Source organism: Alternaria alternata (genome assembly GCF_001642055.1).
Source record: "Alternaria alternata strain SRC1lrK2f unplaced genomic scaffold CC77scaffold_10, whole genome shotgun sequence".
Classification (NCBI taxonomy): Eukaryota; Fungi; Ascomycota; class Dothideomycetes; order Pleosporales; family Pleosporaceae; genus Alternaria; species Alternaria alternata.
In genome coordinates, this window is record NW_017306199.1 from 1,004,715 (window position 1) to 1,021,001 (window position 16,287).

The following is a 16,287-nucleotide window of genomic DNA, read 5'->3' on the forward strand; positions in this document are numbered from 1 at the left end:
AATAACCTTTCTCTAGGCCGCAATACCAACACCGTGGCGGTTTGACACGGCTGAAGTTTTTACTTGTCGATTCGCCCGCTGCGCACGGATGTGTTCACGACCTCTCGAAGTGTCGTCTCCCATATGCACTCTAGTTTGGCGTGGATTGCGAACTTTGGAAGGTACGACGCACGAGAGGAAATATTGGTAGTTTCCATAAAGCAAATAGGGAGTACATGCAGCGCCTTGATGCTAGGCTCAAATGCAGCAAAGTTGAAACACGGCAATGTGTAGGCTGTCCAATGGCGAGCCCTAACTAAATCAGTATGCCTCCAGCCTCCCTCAGCCTTATCCGAAGTCACAAACAGATCTAACCTGGATGTATATGTCTAAAACCCTATGCCTCCGACGCTCCTTCGGCTTAATATGAAAGCGATTTCTCTATGAGATCTAAAGGAAACTTACAGCCTAAGTAACCTCCTATCAACACATCATGGCCATTCTACCAAACGTCGTCTATCCACCGAATATCCTCCGGCCACGCACTGTCATTGAGAATAGTCTAAGTGGTGGTGGAATCGCCGGAGTTGTCCTTGGCTCCCTATGCGGTCTCCTCATTCTCCTAATCATCTTTTGGACGTATGCGCAGCGAAAAAGACGAGGTAGTCGGAACACACAATCACGTCGTCAATGCGATCCGAGGGGCGATGGGGTACCAAACTTAAAACAACACGCAACAGCCTCCACTCGAGAGTCCACCGTCCCTACACAAGCAGTACCCGGCATCACTCCCTTGGAGATCGACAGCATCACCACTGTCAATCCTTGGAAAGTGGAGTACCAGCCCAACCCAGTTATGTTTCCTCATTTATCAGCCCCAATCGGGAATATTCATTATGAGGATGAGGAAGAAGGTGTAGTTTTCAGTACGAATCAGACAAGCCTACGAAGACCCGAAAGCATAATCGAGGTGTGCGGCACAAGATCGAACAGCTTTGGGACCCCGTCAGCGATATATGCAGCGGCCAATGGACCTGGATCCAGAGGTACTTCGCCGCCGCTTCAAGCTATCAATATCAGATCTTCTGGTGATTCAGTACCCCCTCTGAAGTCTAGTAGATCAGATCTACCAATGGACAATATTCTGCCTGTCATGACGTCAGAAGTCCCTACGACCTACGAAAGCAAGAGTCCATGTCAGAGTGGGCTTGGGACGGTCGAAATAATCAACACTACCCCAATCAAATCGTCGGAGCTATATCCAGGCAATTCTGACACTGGTGTCACGGTTGTATCGTCACCGAGGTCTTTCACAGAGGCGAGCAGTAGCACAAGGACCTTATCCCTGCAGGCATCTTCACGCACCTCGCCGACCGGTAATCCATCAGTATCAAAAGTCACTATATTTCCTTCCAAATCGATCGAAGCAGATACTGATCCGGTGTATCCGTGTTCTATTTGCCACCTCAAGTTTCGAACACCAGGCCTGAGAAGGTATGTAGCCTTCAACCATAAACGATACTCAGTCTTCAAGCCTCTTTGCTCACCCAAACTTTTGTAGAACCCATCAGAATCGTAAACACAACCTCCGATATTCGTGCGGAATATGTGATTCACGATTTGGGCTCCGTGCGGACCTTCGACGTCACGAAAACAGTGTCCATCGAGGTGATCTTCATGACTTTCCTACAAAAGTGTTCCAATGCCCGAACATTGGCTGCTCGGATCCACAAAAGACGTACGCCCGAAAAGATAACTTCAGTAGACATGTCAATCGTTGCGAGAGGGCTATTGTCAAAGCGAAGTCACTACATGATGCAGGCATGGAAAAGCGCGAGGGTAACCACAGACACTGGAAAATGCCGAGCCAGACCCGGGAACATGATCCAGATGTGGCAATGTGAGGCAGACCGGGTGCTTTTGGAGGACTCTCATTCGAACCAATGGATGGCTCAATACTCTACGATAGCCAGGTCGAAGCATACACGCATCGCGCTGGTTGCCCTTCGCAGGACTTCACGGAGAAACTATGCGTCTCCGGAATTGTATCATAGGGCAACTTTTCACAGCGGCGACATGCATGCATCGTATCTCTCGCTTTGTGCCAATGAGAGAGAGGATGTAGAGCATCTTTCCTGATTTCAAGAGGGAGAAGTGCATTTGCATGATGCACAAGACAGAGTCCCTCGACTTTCCGCCATCTGCATATGTGATTGGCTCCAATCTATCAGCATGAGTATGCCTCACTCAGCCTCGCAGTCACCCGTACATCCCATAATAGTAGCATCTCTTGCTTTTCGCTCGCCCAAAATAACTCTTCTACTACCACCATACCCTTACAGTCAATATGGCCCCCATCGCCTTCGCTGTCCGCTCCACAATATTGCATACTGCGCCTTCCCGTAACAAACGAGCCTCATCTGCGACCAACAATCCCGCTCTCTTGATTGGTATCAGTGTCTCAATTATATGCTTCGTTATCGTTATTGGAGCAGGATGGTTTTTCATCTGGAGGAGGAGGGCGGTAAGGAGGCTTTCAGGTGGTGTGGAGGAGCCCTCGGAGCTTGACACGACATGTGGTCGACAGAAGCACAGATACGAACAAAACGCACCAAGAATAACACCAGAGCTGGATGGGAACGTGACACCAGTCGAAGCCGGTGCTACTGCTACATTACCAAGATATCCAGAATTGCTACGGCGGCCACACGAGCTCGCATCAGCAGAGAAATCCGACTTCACAGAACTGGGTAGATATAGTGAGCCAGAGCAGTTTGTCGATTGTAATGAGAGAATTGAGCAAGAACATCTACCAATCGGGCAAAGTGAGCTTTGACACTGGCTATTCTCAAGCTTTCGCTAACAATATTTCTCTAGTTCAATCGTCAAACATCCCTCCTGTTCACACCAGTGTTGGAAGCAATAACAACCCAGGGGCATTGAGTATCCAACAGCCCATACAAGATTATGTCGATCCGTTTGAAGTCGAACTTAACTTAAACCCTGTTTACTATCCATCTCGTGCCGGTCTATCTGACAGACCAGGCGAGCACCCAGATCAAACGATATATCTCCCGGACTCCGAGAGGCAGCGGGTACACAGTCTCATCCCGCTTCCTCTTAGATCAGGAACATCAGATATGGAGATGCATTCCACAGAGACGTCTACAAATGCCGATGAATTGCATATGCGAGAGCCAACGCCGAACTGGAACAGGACGTCCATCGACGTAGGACAGAGAGCGAATGCATGGCCGCTGAGAGACACGAAGAATCAGCTGGATTTGGAAATTCAAAGGCAAATTGACGAAACAGAGGGCACGCCTGAGCACGACAAAATGGAAGTAGATGCAATCTCTACCTTCTCACCAACTCCTCGAGCAGCTGGTCCAAGTCGTGCTTTTTCTCCACCACTTGTTTCCAATTTAGCGCCCCGCAGGAGAGTAGCAGTCCTCGATCTACATCCCTTGGAGACTGATAACGGAAAAGCTGAACGGGATAATGACCAGAGCAAGGGTAGAGACAGTAACTTAAACCAAAGACGGCGTCAGAAGCAACGTACGTTAATGCCCAAGTCATCATCCCCACAGAATTCGAAAACCACATCAAGCCCACAGTCAAGCAAGTCCACGCCTGATTCTGCGAAGACCAAGTTGAGTTTCGCGTCTACGGCTACAAATGCGACACATACTACATCGCCAGGATCAGCTATCACTACACCATCAATGGCAACAGAATCACCTGCCAGCTCATGGAGTCCCCAAGAGAACAACCTGGAATGCCAAACCTGTGGTCAACTGTTTAGCACTGCAGGCCGCCAGAAGTATGTATCTTCCCATCTCGCAAGACTTCCCAGCAGCCTGCATATGTGATGCAAACCTTTTTTACACCCAATCAGTCTATCATACTACCATCAAACATATACTAACAGAGTCTTCAAAGGAAACACTACAACCGCATACACAATCTCCGCTACGTATGCGACATCTGCGCACGACCGTTTGGTGTAAGAGCAGATTTAGAGCGCCATGAGCATACAGTGCATGCCGAGTTTTTCCGGTCTCTCAAGCGTTCTTGGTGCACTGTCCCCGGCTGTCCAACGCCGAATAAGGAGTGGAAGCGGAAGGACAATTTCACTAGACACGTTAGAAGCTGTGAAACGAGGGCGGCGGCAGCAGTCAGCCGAGGGCGCGGGAAAGGCAAGGAACGAGCTGTAGAGTAGAAAGGGCGTTTCAAGAGTGAAAAAGATGGGTATTTAACGTTTCGAACAATTACCAAAAACCCTCATCTCCCCACGTAGTCTGTACTCGTGAACTCGCGCAAACAAACAAGCATGCATGCTCATGCGTTCGCGTCCGAACATTCCTATATCCACACATACAAATGTACAATGGCGCAGCTTCCTCGTCCTCCTCTCAGGAAGTCGCCTGATCTTCTTCTTCTCCCCCTCATTCTATGTTTCCCTAATATGTTGCTGCTGGCGGAGCAAGCTCTCTGCCCAGTAATCCCAACACTCTTTGAGTAAGAAATAAACAACGTAACCGACAACGCCCGTCTCGCACACCGTCCGAGGGTGGTGGAACATGCAAATTTGATGCGATTGATGAGGAGAAGCGACGACACTTCAAGCGTCGCAAAGTCCAGGGGGGCGGCATGAAGAGCCCAACACGCCAAAAACGCCACGCAGGAGAAATGGACCTGAACCGGGGAAAACATCTACTGAAGGGAACTCGTTGGTGGAGGCGTTGTCAAGGGGCGTGAAAGATGGCGAAAATGAGGTTTTCAAGTGTTGCTGATGATGACTCTGGCGCCCTCTTTGCCCAGCACACCGCGCTCCTTGGCCTTGGGGCTCCTGTCCCGACCCTTTTTGCGACTGAGGAAGCCGAGCATGCCAGACGGTTTCTCGGCGTGGGCATCTTTCTGTACAAGGGCGGAACTCTGGTTAGCCATCTCGGTCCAGGAGCCATGCTCATTGAGAACTACCTGTACGCCTCCGGTTGTGCTGATGCTGCGCTGCGATCCGCGCTGGCGGTTATTTATAGGGCGGGAGAAAGAGGGCGTCGGGATCTCGGAGCCGTCATGAGGGAAATAATCGACATGCTCGCCACGTTGCGATGTAGGTGAGCCGGTGTTTGCTGTTTGGTTGAGAATGTTCGTGGCAAGCGGAGGGCTGCCGTTGGGTGATTGCGTTGATCGGGCGGTAGTAGCGGAGCGGGTAGGATGGAGATCGCCGTCCTGGGACTTGTTGGTCGGCGCGACTGGGCGCCCCCATGGGTCTACCTGCTGCCCTGCTGCAGATGTGGGAGCGTTGTCCGGCTGGCTTGTATTGCTCGCTCTTGAGCCGCCGACTGAGTCTTGGGGATCTGCCACTGCTACAGCAGCCGGAGGCCGCTGGTCTGCAGCCGTCGTGTAATTGAAAGGCTCAAACAAAGTCTCAATCATCCTGTGGAGCTCCTCTGCCCGTATCTCCTGTTCGGTCGCATCGTCCTTGAGCGCTTCTCTGGGCTTCTGTCTGCGCGCTCTCGCCTCAAGTGGTGCCTCTTCCAATAACAACTCCTCTAGATCGTAGGTCGCGTCAAAGTTGGTCTTGTCGCTCGACGGGATAAAGACGGGTGGAATCTCCTTCCGCTCCAGCGCGACGAAGTCAAGGGGACGGAAGAAGGGGTTGTCTGTAAAGGACTCGAAGCCAATGGCGCCTATGCGCTTCTTCCGGTCCTTCTCCAGCAACGAGCTGATGGCATGCAGACAAGGCATCGACACAGGCGGGCTGGTAACAGGATACGTGGGCTCTCCCTTGGAGATCTTGGCGGCGAGTGAGTCGTGGCTGCTGGCCTCAAAGGGTCGCTTGTTGTAGATGCACTCGTAGAAGAGCACACCCAGTGACCACCAATCGACTTCGCACGAGTATCCTTTGCCTTCGTACACTTCGGGAGCCAGGTAGGCGAGCGTGCCAGACTTGCTCGTCAGCGGCTTGTGGGGCGTGAAGTCGGAAGCGACGTTCTGGCAATGTTAGTGACAGTTGAGATATGGGTGAAATAGAGCGTACAAAGTCTGCCAGATGGACATGGCCCTCGGAATCCAACAGCACGTTGTCTGGCTTGATGTCCCTGTGCACGATACCCTGCTGATGGATGTAGCGCACGGCGCAACCCAGCTGGGCTATCCAGAAGCGCACTGCTTCTTCAGTAAACGTCTTTCGCGAGATGTGGAAGCGTAGATCGCCGCCGTTCATTAAGTCGACCACAATGTATCTAGGACTGTCAGCTTCGTGCCTAGGCTATCGACAAGGCGGAAGACATACAGATATTCGATATCTTGGAAACTGTAGCGCAAGTTGCAGAGGAAGGGGTGGTTCAAGTGCTCGAGCATGCGCCGCTCTCGAATGATGTTGCGAACACTCTCGGAGCGTACCACTGTCGCACAACGTCAGCATCGGTCCCTGCTAGCATGCAGTCGCACATTGTGCACACACCTTCATCTTTCCGGATGTACTTGAGCGCAAAAGTGAGGCCCGTGTCTTTCCGCTCGACGATGCGCACCTTGCCGAATGCGCCCTTGCCAACAACTCGCAGCAGTCGGAAGTGGTTGAGGTTTACTGCTGGGGAGTTAGTGACGGTGTTCGCTGCCCTCTTCTTGCACGTTCAAGGCTCTGATGCTTCAAGGCTCTGAGGCCCGAAGACGCTTTTGTGGAGACGCACCTTGGTCGGTGAAGACGACGGGCTTGCCGTTGCTCTGACCCATGGGAGGCTACAATGGCAGACTGCCTGAGGAATGGAAATGCGTGTCTAGTAATGCATCAGGCGAAGGATGGACGTGGCCGGGGGTGCTTCGGCGGCCTGGTGGTGGGGACGGCAGTGGGGACGGCGTCGTGGTTGCGGGCGGGCGTGGTCTGGATGGCAGGCGAGGGCGGGCGGGTAGTCGGGGATTATTAAGGCAGAAGCAACTGGCAGCAGACGTGAGATAGAAGTAAAGCAGAGTTGAAAGGAGGGCCCGACAGGATTGAAGAGGCACGTTTCGCAGGCGTGGCCCAAGGAAGATTAGTGTCGGCAGGACTAGTGGCTAGGAAATGCATGGGTTACACGTTTTGAGTCGCATCCCTGCACCACGACTGGGCCATCAAAGACGACCGAAGCTGCTACGAGGCAAGCGTTGATGCTCCCCTAGTCATGGTCAGCCACAGTACAACGCCCGCCCACGAGGCCTGGCCGCACCCTACTGCCTCCGAGCCATGGTTATAGTTGACCACGACGCCATTGTGTGCATCTAGAGACGTCTAGCTTGCCAGGTGAGACTGCCCGGCAAGCCCCATGCACCACGAATCCCATGTACAGCCTGCCTACCCACGCAACCTCGTCACGGGACGGCGCACTCTATCTGAGCCGTCAGAGCCCCAAGGTTTCCGGGGTTCAGCGAGACGTCGTCCTGCTCCCGTCTGATCTGCACTAAGCTCGGACTCGTCGTGAAACACATCTTCAACCACAGGCCCGACGCCGCGCAATCATAGCACTGGCTTAGCTCGGGAGTCGTTATAATTTCCTCCTGCAACCACCACATGTCGAGGCTGGCAGCATACACCTGTCTCGCCGATTTTGGCCTTTCTCCAAACCCTTCATCGTCGTTGATAAGACCAAGCATCGCTCCCGGAGCCGGCGCCGATTGGGCTTTCCTCCATTAGTTTCTTCTCCCCAAGACCCGCTTTCTTCTACTAACAACGTAGAACCGTGCGACGGGCGACCACCTCTGCAGCAAACCAGCTGCGGGTACTCAGGCCGGCGCTGAGAGCCACGTCAAGCGGCATTGCTTTGGCATCCTTCGCGGCCTTTTGACGAGAATTCAAGAGAACAAGTCGCTCGCTCAACCCAGTAGCGCACATGGCCGCTGCAGTGCCAATGCTCACAACGCCGACCTCGACGGTTGGCGCGCACATTGTATTCCCGGGGCCATCTTGGCTAGGCAAACCTTCACTCCTCTTATGCCAGACGTGATGGTCTTGGCCGATCCTTCCGTGCCTCCTCCAGGGACCTGCACTAGTCCACCACCCCCTGTCACTAATTGCCAACTACTCTTCCTGCTTGGCCAACTCTCGTTCCCCAAGACACCACCACCACTACACCGTGGCTCTCTCGGGAAATTCTGAGTCGGCATGCATGCATCCCTGCTTACAACCGCTCCGGCCCGATCGCTCAACCCCCGTTGACAACTGTTGCACGACAGCCCAGCACAGCAGGCACAAGCAAGACTCTTTCGCGGATGCGCGCCGCTGCAGTTGTTGCATGTCTCTGTACGTGGGCGTGTAGTACAGAGTTTCGGCTGAGCCCACACCAGGCTAAAGAGCTCGCGTTCTAGAAGACTGCCGCTTCCTCCGACCTGCAGCAGTGTGGACACCATTCCACGCGACTACTGCGTGTCGCCTGCAGCCATGTGGACTTGTTCAGCCTCGTAGTGCCATCTCCTAATCAAGTCTGCCGCCGGCTACGGTTGTAGCTCATCTCCTCCTGAAGCCTGACGCCTCGTGTCGGGTCCTCAATGCTGGGGCAACCCTTTGCGCCCTCCTGCGCGCATGTGGCACAGCAACTCCTGATGCGATGCAGCCCCTATGCGTTGGCATCCAACCAGAGCTTATCCGTTCCCAGGTCCTTGTTGCTGGTCTTGCTCCCGCGAGAACAAGACCAGTGTCTCTCCAGTACAGTGGTGCCTGACGGGTATCGATCGATGTTGTCCACTCTCCTGGGTTCCAGCCTTGCAGATATGCGATCCCGCGGAAGAACCGTCTACTAGACATATCGACATCACTAAGGCAGATGGGCTACTCCTGCGATCCTCGCTTAACATGAGATTGCATCAATCTGCAGCAGACTGGCGTCGACAGCCCCTTGGGTCCTGATTGGCTGGATTTGTATGCTTGTATGCAACTGGTGCTTCGACACGAACAAGCCACTGGCTATGAGATGTAGTCCCATTCGTAAGCTCCGGCACTCTACTGGCGCTATCATGCACCTCAGAACTACCTACCAGACCTGAAACACTTGTTTCCATGCATCCAGCTCAGCTCAATGTGGGAGCGGTGCTTTTGCCTCCAATTAGCGCCTTCGGGATCAACCTCATGGGCACGGACCTCACGTGAAAGACTGCGGCATTCAAAGAACGTTCCGCGAAACGTGGCCTGCAAACCCTCGGCGTCATGTTGCGGAGAAGAGCATTAAGTTCTACGCTGGATCAGAATAGGAAGTCGATTACGCTGGCTTAATATGGCTGAAAAGCCTCACGAAAACCCTCTCACAGCTCCTAAGTTGGTTGGATAAACAACCTGCACTTCATGCACGTAAGCTATGATCATCCTAGCAAACACGAGCTCGGGGCGAGCGGATAGGATTTGTACCACAATAGTCTGCATTGTTTAGCACAAGGAAGTCCCACGCTGATCACTGTATCACAGGCAAAAGAGCTGGTAGATGTGCTTCGCAAGTATCTTCAACTCCGGTGAACATTCGGCAGATCCGGCATCGAAGCGAAGACTACACATCTACAGGTCAGTCCCTCTCAGTGTGGATCTTAGTGCGGAACTCGGCACTGTTCCCGACGACCAATACAGGCATCGATCCCATGTACATATACGACAGAAGGAAGACAGCCTGATATGATAGTACCAGGTGTTCTTCTAACTCAATCAGGACGCTATCGACTTTATCCTCGAGCTCCTACAGATCATGCATACAGCGATATCCCTGTCCGCTTACGCGGTACTACCCGAAGCTCGTATTTTCACACCAAAAATACAGCATCGGTATGGGTACGCGCAGACGCATGGATCTGACCTCGCTCGTTGAAAGTGTAGTAAGATTTGTGGCCCGCCCGTTCAGAGAGAGGCGGCCTTCCTGCGGCACATGCGGCTGTCGTTCTATACGACTGAGATACCACGTGGTGTCTCGCACAGCGGTGTGCAGGGCCAACGCTAAGCAGCCATGGCGTCGGGTGCCTCGTCACGCAAGCGTGAAGTTTGCTTTTGCGGAACTATAGTACTATCGTGGTATGACGCCTGGAAACAAAAGGAAGTCGCATGGATGCCCAAGCAGCTCGTCGATCAGCTCCCAAGCCTCGGAATTGTTTATCCAGACAGCAATGATCTTCTTGTAAAACAAGCCCACAGGATGTCTAGACACGTGATGGATTACCCGATGCACTGCTTGCATGATGCTCTGTGCAGTTGGCTTTTGTCGATACAACCTCTATGTCTGGATGTTTGTAGACTAGTAGAACTCTAAGAATCTAGGTTCTGAGTCCCATCAGTCAGGCAAGTATACGCGACTTCTGTGCCTCGACGTCAAAAGAATGGGTGCGTGAGATCCTGGTCCTACCAGGATATACATTGAATGATGACAATTCATTCTCAATATTATCCGTGGTTGAACTGCTTCACGCCGTGGGGTGCATCATAGTCAGCTCGGGATGCTGGATTGGCGCGCGAAAAGCGATTCTCTTAGTAATGGATCAGTATGATATCGTTGTGAATGTAGGAAGATGGAAGCAACCGGAGACCAGGGCAACCTTGGAAGGCCGCATATACTAGATTCACGGGCAATGTGAGGACGATTGGTCAAGCTGGGGTAGATCTAGGCGGCTCTTTCCGAAATCAGCCAGAACAGAGATATTTTTCCTGTTCTGGCCAAAAGAGGCAATCGCGCTGAAGTGTGCCTCCCATAATGCTGGGCCGCTGTATTGCGGTCTAAGTATGCACGGCTATTGACGGTGCCAAGCGGCTGCTGCAGGGTCGCCGGCGACGTTGCGCATTGTTAGCTATGTGCGGAGTGCAATGTGGTACCTATAACGGTCTTCACTCGAGTGTACCATTGTAGCGATGCAACGTTGGTGGCCTAGGGTCTGGTTCCTCGGTTCGGCAGGCACTAAGCCCTATGCCCAAGCTTCAACACGTTGCGACTACCCTACCCAGCACGACGTCGAGCAACACACGATGCACTCAACCAGCAACCCCAGCTCCGCACGTCATGAACGGGGCAGATACACGGACATACGCTGAATCGCATACCACGGGCCAGCTGCCTACGCCAACCTCAACGCCCGAACCGGACGATCTGGCACTTCCGGGTGCCCGCCGCAACAATGAAGCCAGGAGCGAGGAACCGCTGCACAACATGACGAATGGCTCCAGGGTCGAGGCGAACAGCGCAATTAGTTCGAATACCACGAGCAGGAGGCCGAGCGTGCACGAAGAAGCTATCCTCTCAGACACAAGCGAGAAGATACGGCCTATCAAGCGGCCTGGAGATGCTCGGAGAAGGAGCAGCGTGTCGGAGCACGAGAAGATTCTCAAGCTCAGTCCCCGCCAGATTCAAGAGCTTACGAGTGAACCTGCGAGCATCCCAGTGCGAGCAGCGACTCCGATTCTTGAGGACGAACTAGAAGACGTCACACCGCTGGAAGATGCGGACGGACAGGGCAAGAATAAGCTCTTGGGCGTGGTACTGGAGCGACCAGTGGAGCTGAATGGCGAGACTAGGAAAGGGAAGGGCTCGGGAGGGCGAGATGCACCACGGGAGAAGGAGGTTGTCCTTATCAAAACATCTGCAACTGAATTGCGAAACGGCCGGCCTGTCCTCAGCTCACGATCCATCACTACGCCCTCGCTCACACGGAGGACGTCATCCAGGTCGCGGTCACGCACACATACGCAGACGCAAGAGACAGAGGACCGGAGACACGGCAGACATGTTCCTCCGCCATTGAGTCTGGACCACAGAGATGGCACATCAAAGGGCCACGACCGACACAAAGAGACGCGCGAGATGCGTGAGCAGGTTTCGCCGACGCCAATTGCTCTCCCGCTGCCGCCAATGTCGATGCCTACTTTTCTCTCGCTAGAACTTTCTGCAAGCCGCCCCTCTCCGCTGTACATATACCGTCCAGCGACGACAGACTTCCCTTATGAATCATCCGAGATCAAGTACGAGCGGTTGCTCAACTTCCTGAGGATACCGCTGAAAATTGAGGGCATATTGGGTTTTGGCGCTCTGGCTTGTCTCGATGCATGGATGCACGTTCTGACGATCCTCCCCCTCCGCTTCCTGCTTGCCGTCCTCATCTTGGTCAAATGGTGGGGCTCCGTCATTGTCAAAGAATTCCGTGATCTCTGGGCTTTTGTCTATGATGGCCTTCCTCGCTTTTGGCAGCGCAGGAAGCAGACCGACGTCCCCACGCCTCTACCAACGCCCGCCGACGAGGTGGCTCCGTCAATGTCGCGTAAAACGTCGTCCTCGACCGTTCCTCCAGTTAGTGCTACGGCCAGGCAGAGTCCGCACGTGTCGACAACCTTCAAGTTTCCAGACATGAATGAGCTCAGAGCGCGCCGGCCTCGTAACTCTCGATTTCGTCATCGGCGCACCAAGTCTACGCCATCAACGCTGCAACCAAGTCATAAGGCAGACATACTGAAAGGTCTCCTAGTCATTGCAAGCTGCTTTGTCTTGATGCGGTTCGATGCCAGTCGCATGTACCATGGCATTCGTGGCCAGTCAGCGATCAAGCTCTATGTCATCTACAACGTTCTCGAGGTATGTGACCGCCTGCTCTCGGCTGTTGGTCAGGATGTGTTGGAGTGTCTCTTTTCTCGTGAGACTCTGGATCGCAATCCCGACGGTAGAAGCAAGGTTCTCCGGCCACTCGGAATGTTTGCCCTCGCACTTGTATACACTGTTGCCCATGCTACAGCGCTGTTCTACCAGGTCATCACTCTAAACGTGGCTGTCAACTCCTACTCAAACGCACTACTGACACTGCTCATGTCCAATCAATTTGTGGAAATCAAGGGCACAGTGTTCAAGAAGTTTGAAAAAGAGAACCTTTTCCAGATCACCTGTGCAGACATTGTAGAACGCTTCCAGCTCTGGCTCATGCTTCTCATTATTGCAATGCGCAATGTCGTTGAAGTTGGCGGCCTCAGTATTCAAAGCAGCGATACGTCGTGGACGGCCATGTTCACTGGATCCGCAAACGCGTCCACGACTCCATTCAAGGCCTCGAGTATCATACCCATGAGCTTTACCATCTTCCCCAAATACATCGCTCAGGTACTCAATCCGTTCCTACTAGTGTTGGGCAGCGAGATGTTTGTTGACTGGCTGAAACATGCGTACATCACCAAGTTCAACCAGTACAAACCGGAGGTGTATAGCAAGTTTTTTGACGTTCTAGCCAAGGACTACTATTCCAACGTAAGCTGCCTTATTCTTTCTACACTTTCTCGCTAACACCCACAGGCCTTTGCTGATGCAGACTTGACACGACGCCTGGGTTTGCCAGTCATACCACTGTCCTGCCTCTTCATCCGTGCTGCTATTCAGACCTACCACATGTTCATTGCCATGCATATGCCGCCTCCCCTCCACACAACATCGACATCACTCTCTTCGGACCCCGCCTCCTCCCCCACCACGACCGCAGCTCTCGCCCATATTGACCATGTCTTCCGCCGCGCTCTGGGTCGTTCTTCCTTTGGCGCTGGTGTTCCCTCCCAACCCTGGTATCATCCCCTCTCCTATACCCTCGATGATCTGATCGCCGGCTCGACCATGCTCATCGTCTTCCTCGTTGGCTACTTTATCTTCCTTGCTTTCAAACTTATCCTTGGTATGCTGCTGCTGTCCATCAGTCGCAAGCGCTATCACGGTATGCAGGAGCGAGAGAAGATGAGCGTTGAGACTGGGGGTAAGAGGATCGGGGGCTGGGGCGTTGTTGATGTGGACGAGGAGAAGAGGAAGGTAATCTACGATGATGATCCCGAAACGCTGAAGCGGTTGAGGGAGAGAGACGAGAAGGGTAGGAAAAAGGAGCAGGAAGAGAGGGAGAAGGGGACAAGCTTTGGACACGTTAGTCGATATGCGATGGTCGCTAAGAGAATATGGTGATGTAGTTTAGTTTGTTCCTATATCATTACGACTCGTTTCAATCTTCCAGACTATGTTCACATCTTCGGTTTGTTTACTACTTGGTATGTTACACGCTCGCAACAATACCTTGATTCGGGTCAAATATCGCGTATCTGAGCATCTATTGAATCCTACCGAGGTTGGCGTTAGTGCTGCACGCTAGTGGCACGCCTTTCAACAGCATCGGCCGTAACACGTCTGCCTTTATCGCAAGCACTCTCCTTGACATTCTACCGTTTCGTCATCATCCTTGAACGCCCAAAGCTGGATTTGACCTTTTCGCTCAGCGCATAATACTCCGGTCTCTTTTCATCTGACCACAACTCAACATGGCCGAACAATCCATTCCCAAACAAAAGCCCTTCATGGAACAACTAGCGTTGAAAGAGGTTGGGAAGGATGAGTACGAAATGATCAACCTACCTCAGAAGATGGGCAATCCGCTGGATATCGCGTATGGCGGCTACGCAATCGCCGTGGCATGCAAAGCGGCGTCTCTCACAGTACCGGAAGGCTACCATCTCTACTCTATGCAAGGAAACTACCTAGGACCAGCATACACGGACCGGCCTCTGCGGGCCAGTGTGCGGGTAGTAAGGCAAACAAGGACGTTTGCGACACGACAAGTAGAAGTGAGCCAGACGACCGATGCCGGAAAGGAAGGAAAAGAAGGAGAGAAAAGAGTATGCCTTCTTGCAACGACGGACTTTATGGTCGCAGAGACTTCGTCCCTGTTATCATACTCCCAAGCTCCCTTGAGCAGCTATCCAAACTGGAAGGATTGCCCCACACCATCGGTTGCGTATTCCGGTCTTGTCGCAGAGGGGAAGATGCCGCAGAAGATGCTAGATGCGCACGCAGTAGGCTTCAATCTGCTGAACCACCTCTACGACCAACGTCTCTGCCCCAATGCCATCTTCGCGCAGAACCTCTACGGCATCGCAAAAGAGCTCCCGCATACACAAGACGACCTCCCTCCCTCCTCGCGTACAACTGCAGATTGGATCCGCAGCAAGGAAGTCCTACCCAAGCCTATCGATCACATCACCGCACTGACTTTCCTCATCGACACCGCTATTGCGTTCTTACCGCTGTCGTTCAACCATCGCTGGTTTGACGACGTAAGTGCAGTGTCTAGTTTGGATTTCTCGTTGAGGATCTTTGCGAACGAGGTGGATGTGAATGGGTGGTTGCTCAGGGAGTTGAGGGCGCCGGTTGCGGATCAAGGACGTAGTTTTGGCGAGGCGTGGATATGGAACGAGGAGGGCAAGGCGGTGGCATGTATGAGTCAGCAGAGTATTCTGCGGCCGACAAAGAAGAAGGCAAAAGGGAAGTTGTGATTATCCTGGGAGATGGCGGAGGTGTTTGGGATGTTGGGATTAGAACATGGTTGTGTTTTGAGCATATGTACTGTAGATGTCGCAATTACAAGTATCGCATTCGGTTCAAGACGCAGAATGCGAAACCGACACTCATAGATTACTCAGACGCGCTGTCCCAATAAGCTCGTCAGCGCTACCCCAGGCTGACCCGGAACGTTAATGTACATCTGGGTATAATCGGCCCGACGGATCTGTCAGAGTGAAGACGCAATCGCAACCGAAGATCCTCGGCAGCAGATATCGCGAGCCTGCTATCTCAGCATGTGGAAACGAAGTGCAACCGATCCTCCTCGGCTTGGGTACCACGAGCCTGATTCTTTCGTCCACCTCCGAAACTTTGGAGACACGCAACAGTTCGATGCTGCGCAGACTGCTGCCTAGCGCTGTGGGCCCCTTTCGAGTACCCAACCATCTATCCCGCTGTACGTCCATCAGGGCTCGAGCGCGAGAAGCGCTGGTCTCGGTTAACACCAGAGTGCTGCCTCCCGGCTACGACGATAAGGCATGACATGCCAATTGCTGACCGGACTCAAACCGTCTTGGAGTAGAGTGCCCAGAGGGCGTATGTGACATGCCAGCTGCTTACCGGTAGAAGAGTGTAAGACTCACACCACTTGGATGGTACGACCTGCGTCCACGTCTTGAATCGATCATTGGATGGCGTGCATGGCGCTTGAGAGGAAGAGCAGGTACAGTCAGCAGCGCACATTGATAGAGCGCGCGAATTTAACGGGATTTGAGGTATATCGAGGTGGTTCAGTCACACACGACCGGTGGTCGGAAAAGCCAAGATCCGCCGTTCATGGCCGTGTCGTCCCGTAACCCCTGCAACAGCATCAGTAAACAAAACGTCCCTTGGAACCGGCGAGCCGAAAAGCAACGGCTGTGGAGTAGAAGTATAGAGACACGACGGGAACCGGAAGCTTTTGAAGACGGACAGGGTCAGAGAGTATGCCCAGGGTAAGGCTGAACGACCGTTCCACCTT

General features: G+C 53.0%; 5 protein-coding genes across 5 annotated transcripts; 4 read left to right on the forward strand and 1 right to left on the reverse strand.

The window, feature by feature from the left end:
• Positions 1–22: 22 nt before the first annotated feature.
• CC77DRAFT_89385 (hypothetical protein) lies at positions 23–2,105 on the forward strand. Its single transcript, XM_018533511.1, has 2 exons — positions 23–1,473; positions 1,541–2,105. Exons 1-2 carry the CDS (start codon positions 473–475, stop codon positions 1,881–1,883), a joined length of 1,344 nt encoding a protein of 447 aa, XP_018386309.1. The 5' UTR covers positions 23–472; the 3' UTR covers positions 1,884–2,105.
• CC77DRAFT_89576 (hypothetical protein) lies at positions 2,106–4,481 on the forward strand. Its single transcript, XM_018533528.1, has 3 exons — positions 2,106–2,804; positions 2,857–3,802; positions 3,922–4,481. Exons 1-3 carry the CDS (start codon positions 2,327–2,329, stop codon positions 4,199–4,201), a joined length of 1,704 nt encoding a protein of 567 aa, XP_018386310.1. The 5' UTR covers positions 2,106–2,326; the 3' UTR covers positions 4,202–4,481.
• A 280-nt stretch (positions 4,482–4,761) lies between these two features.
• CC77DRAFT_1031254 (kinase-like protein) lies at positions 4,762–6,720 on the reverse strand (the record flags this gene model as incomplete). Its single annotated transcript, XM_018526652.1, has 5 exons — positions 4,762–5,979; positions 6,026–6,230; positions 6,281–6,392; positions 6,452–6,574; positions 6,678–6,720. The coding sequence occupies 5 exons, from the start codon at positions 6,718–6,720 to the stop codon at positions 4,762–4,764; spliced, it is 1,701 nt and encodes a 566-aa protein (XP_018386311.1).
• A 4,077-nt stretch (positions 6,721–10,797) lies between these two features.
• CC77DRAFT_963068 (DUF747-domain-containing protein) lies at positions 10,798–13,969 on the forward strand. Its single transcript, XM_018535659.1, has 2 exons — positions 10,798–13,205; positions 13,251–13,969. Exons 1-2 carry the CDS (start codon positions 10,890–10,892, stop codon positions 13,896–13,898), a joined length of 2,964 nt encoding a protein of 987 aa, XP_018386312.1. The 5' UTR covers positions 10,798–10,889; the 3' UTR covers positions 13,899–13,969.
• Positions 13,970–14,284: 315 nt separating this feature from the next.
• CC77DRAFT_1031256 (Thioesterase/thiol ester dehydrase-isomerase) lies at positions 14,285–15,259 on the forward strand (the record flags this gene model as incomplete). Its single annotated transcript, XM_018526653.1, has 1 exon — positions 14,285–15,259. The coding sequence occupies one exon, from the start codon at positions 14,285–14,287 to the stop codon at positions 15,257–15,259; it is 975 nt and encodes a 324-aa protein (XP_018386313.1).
• Positions 15,260–16,287: the final 1,028 nt, after the last annotated feature.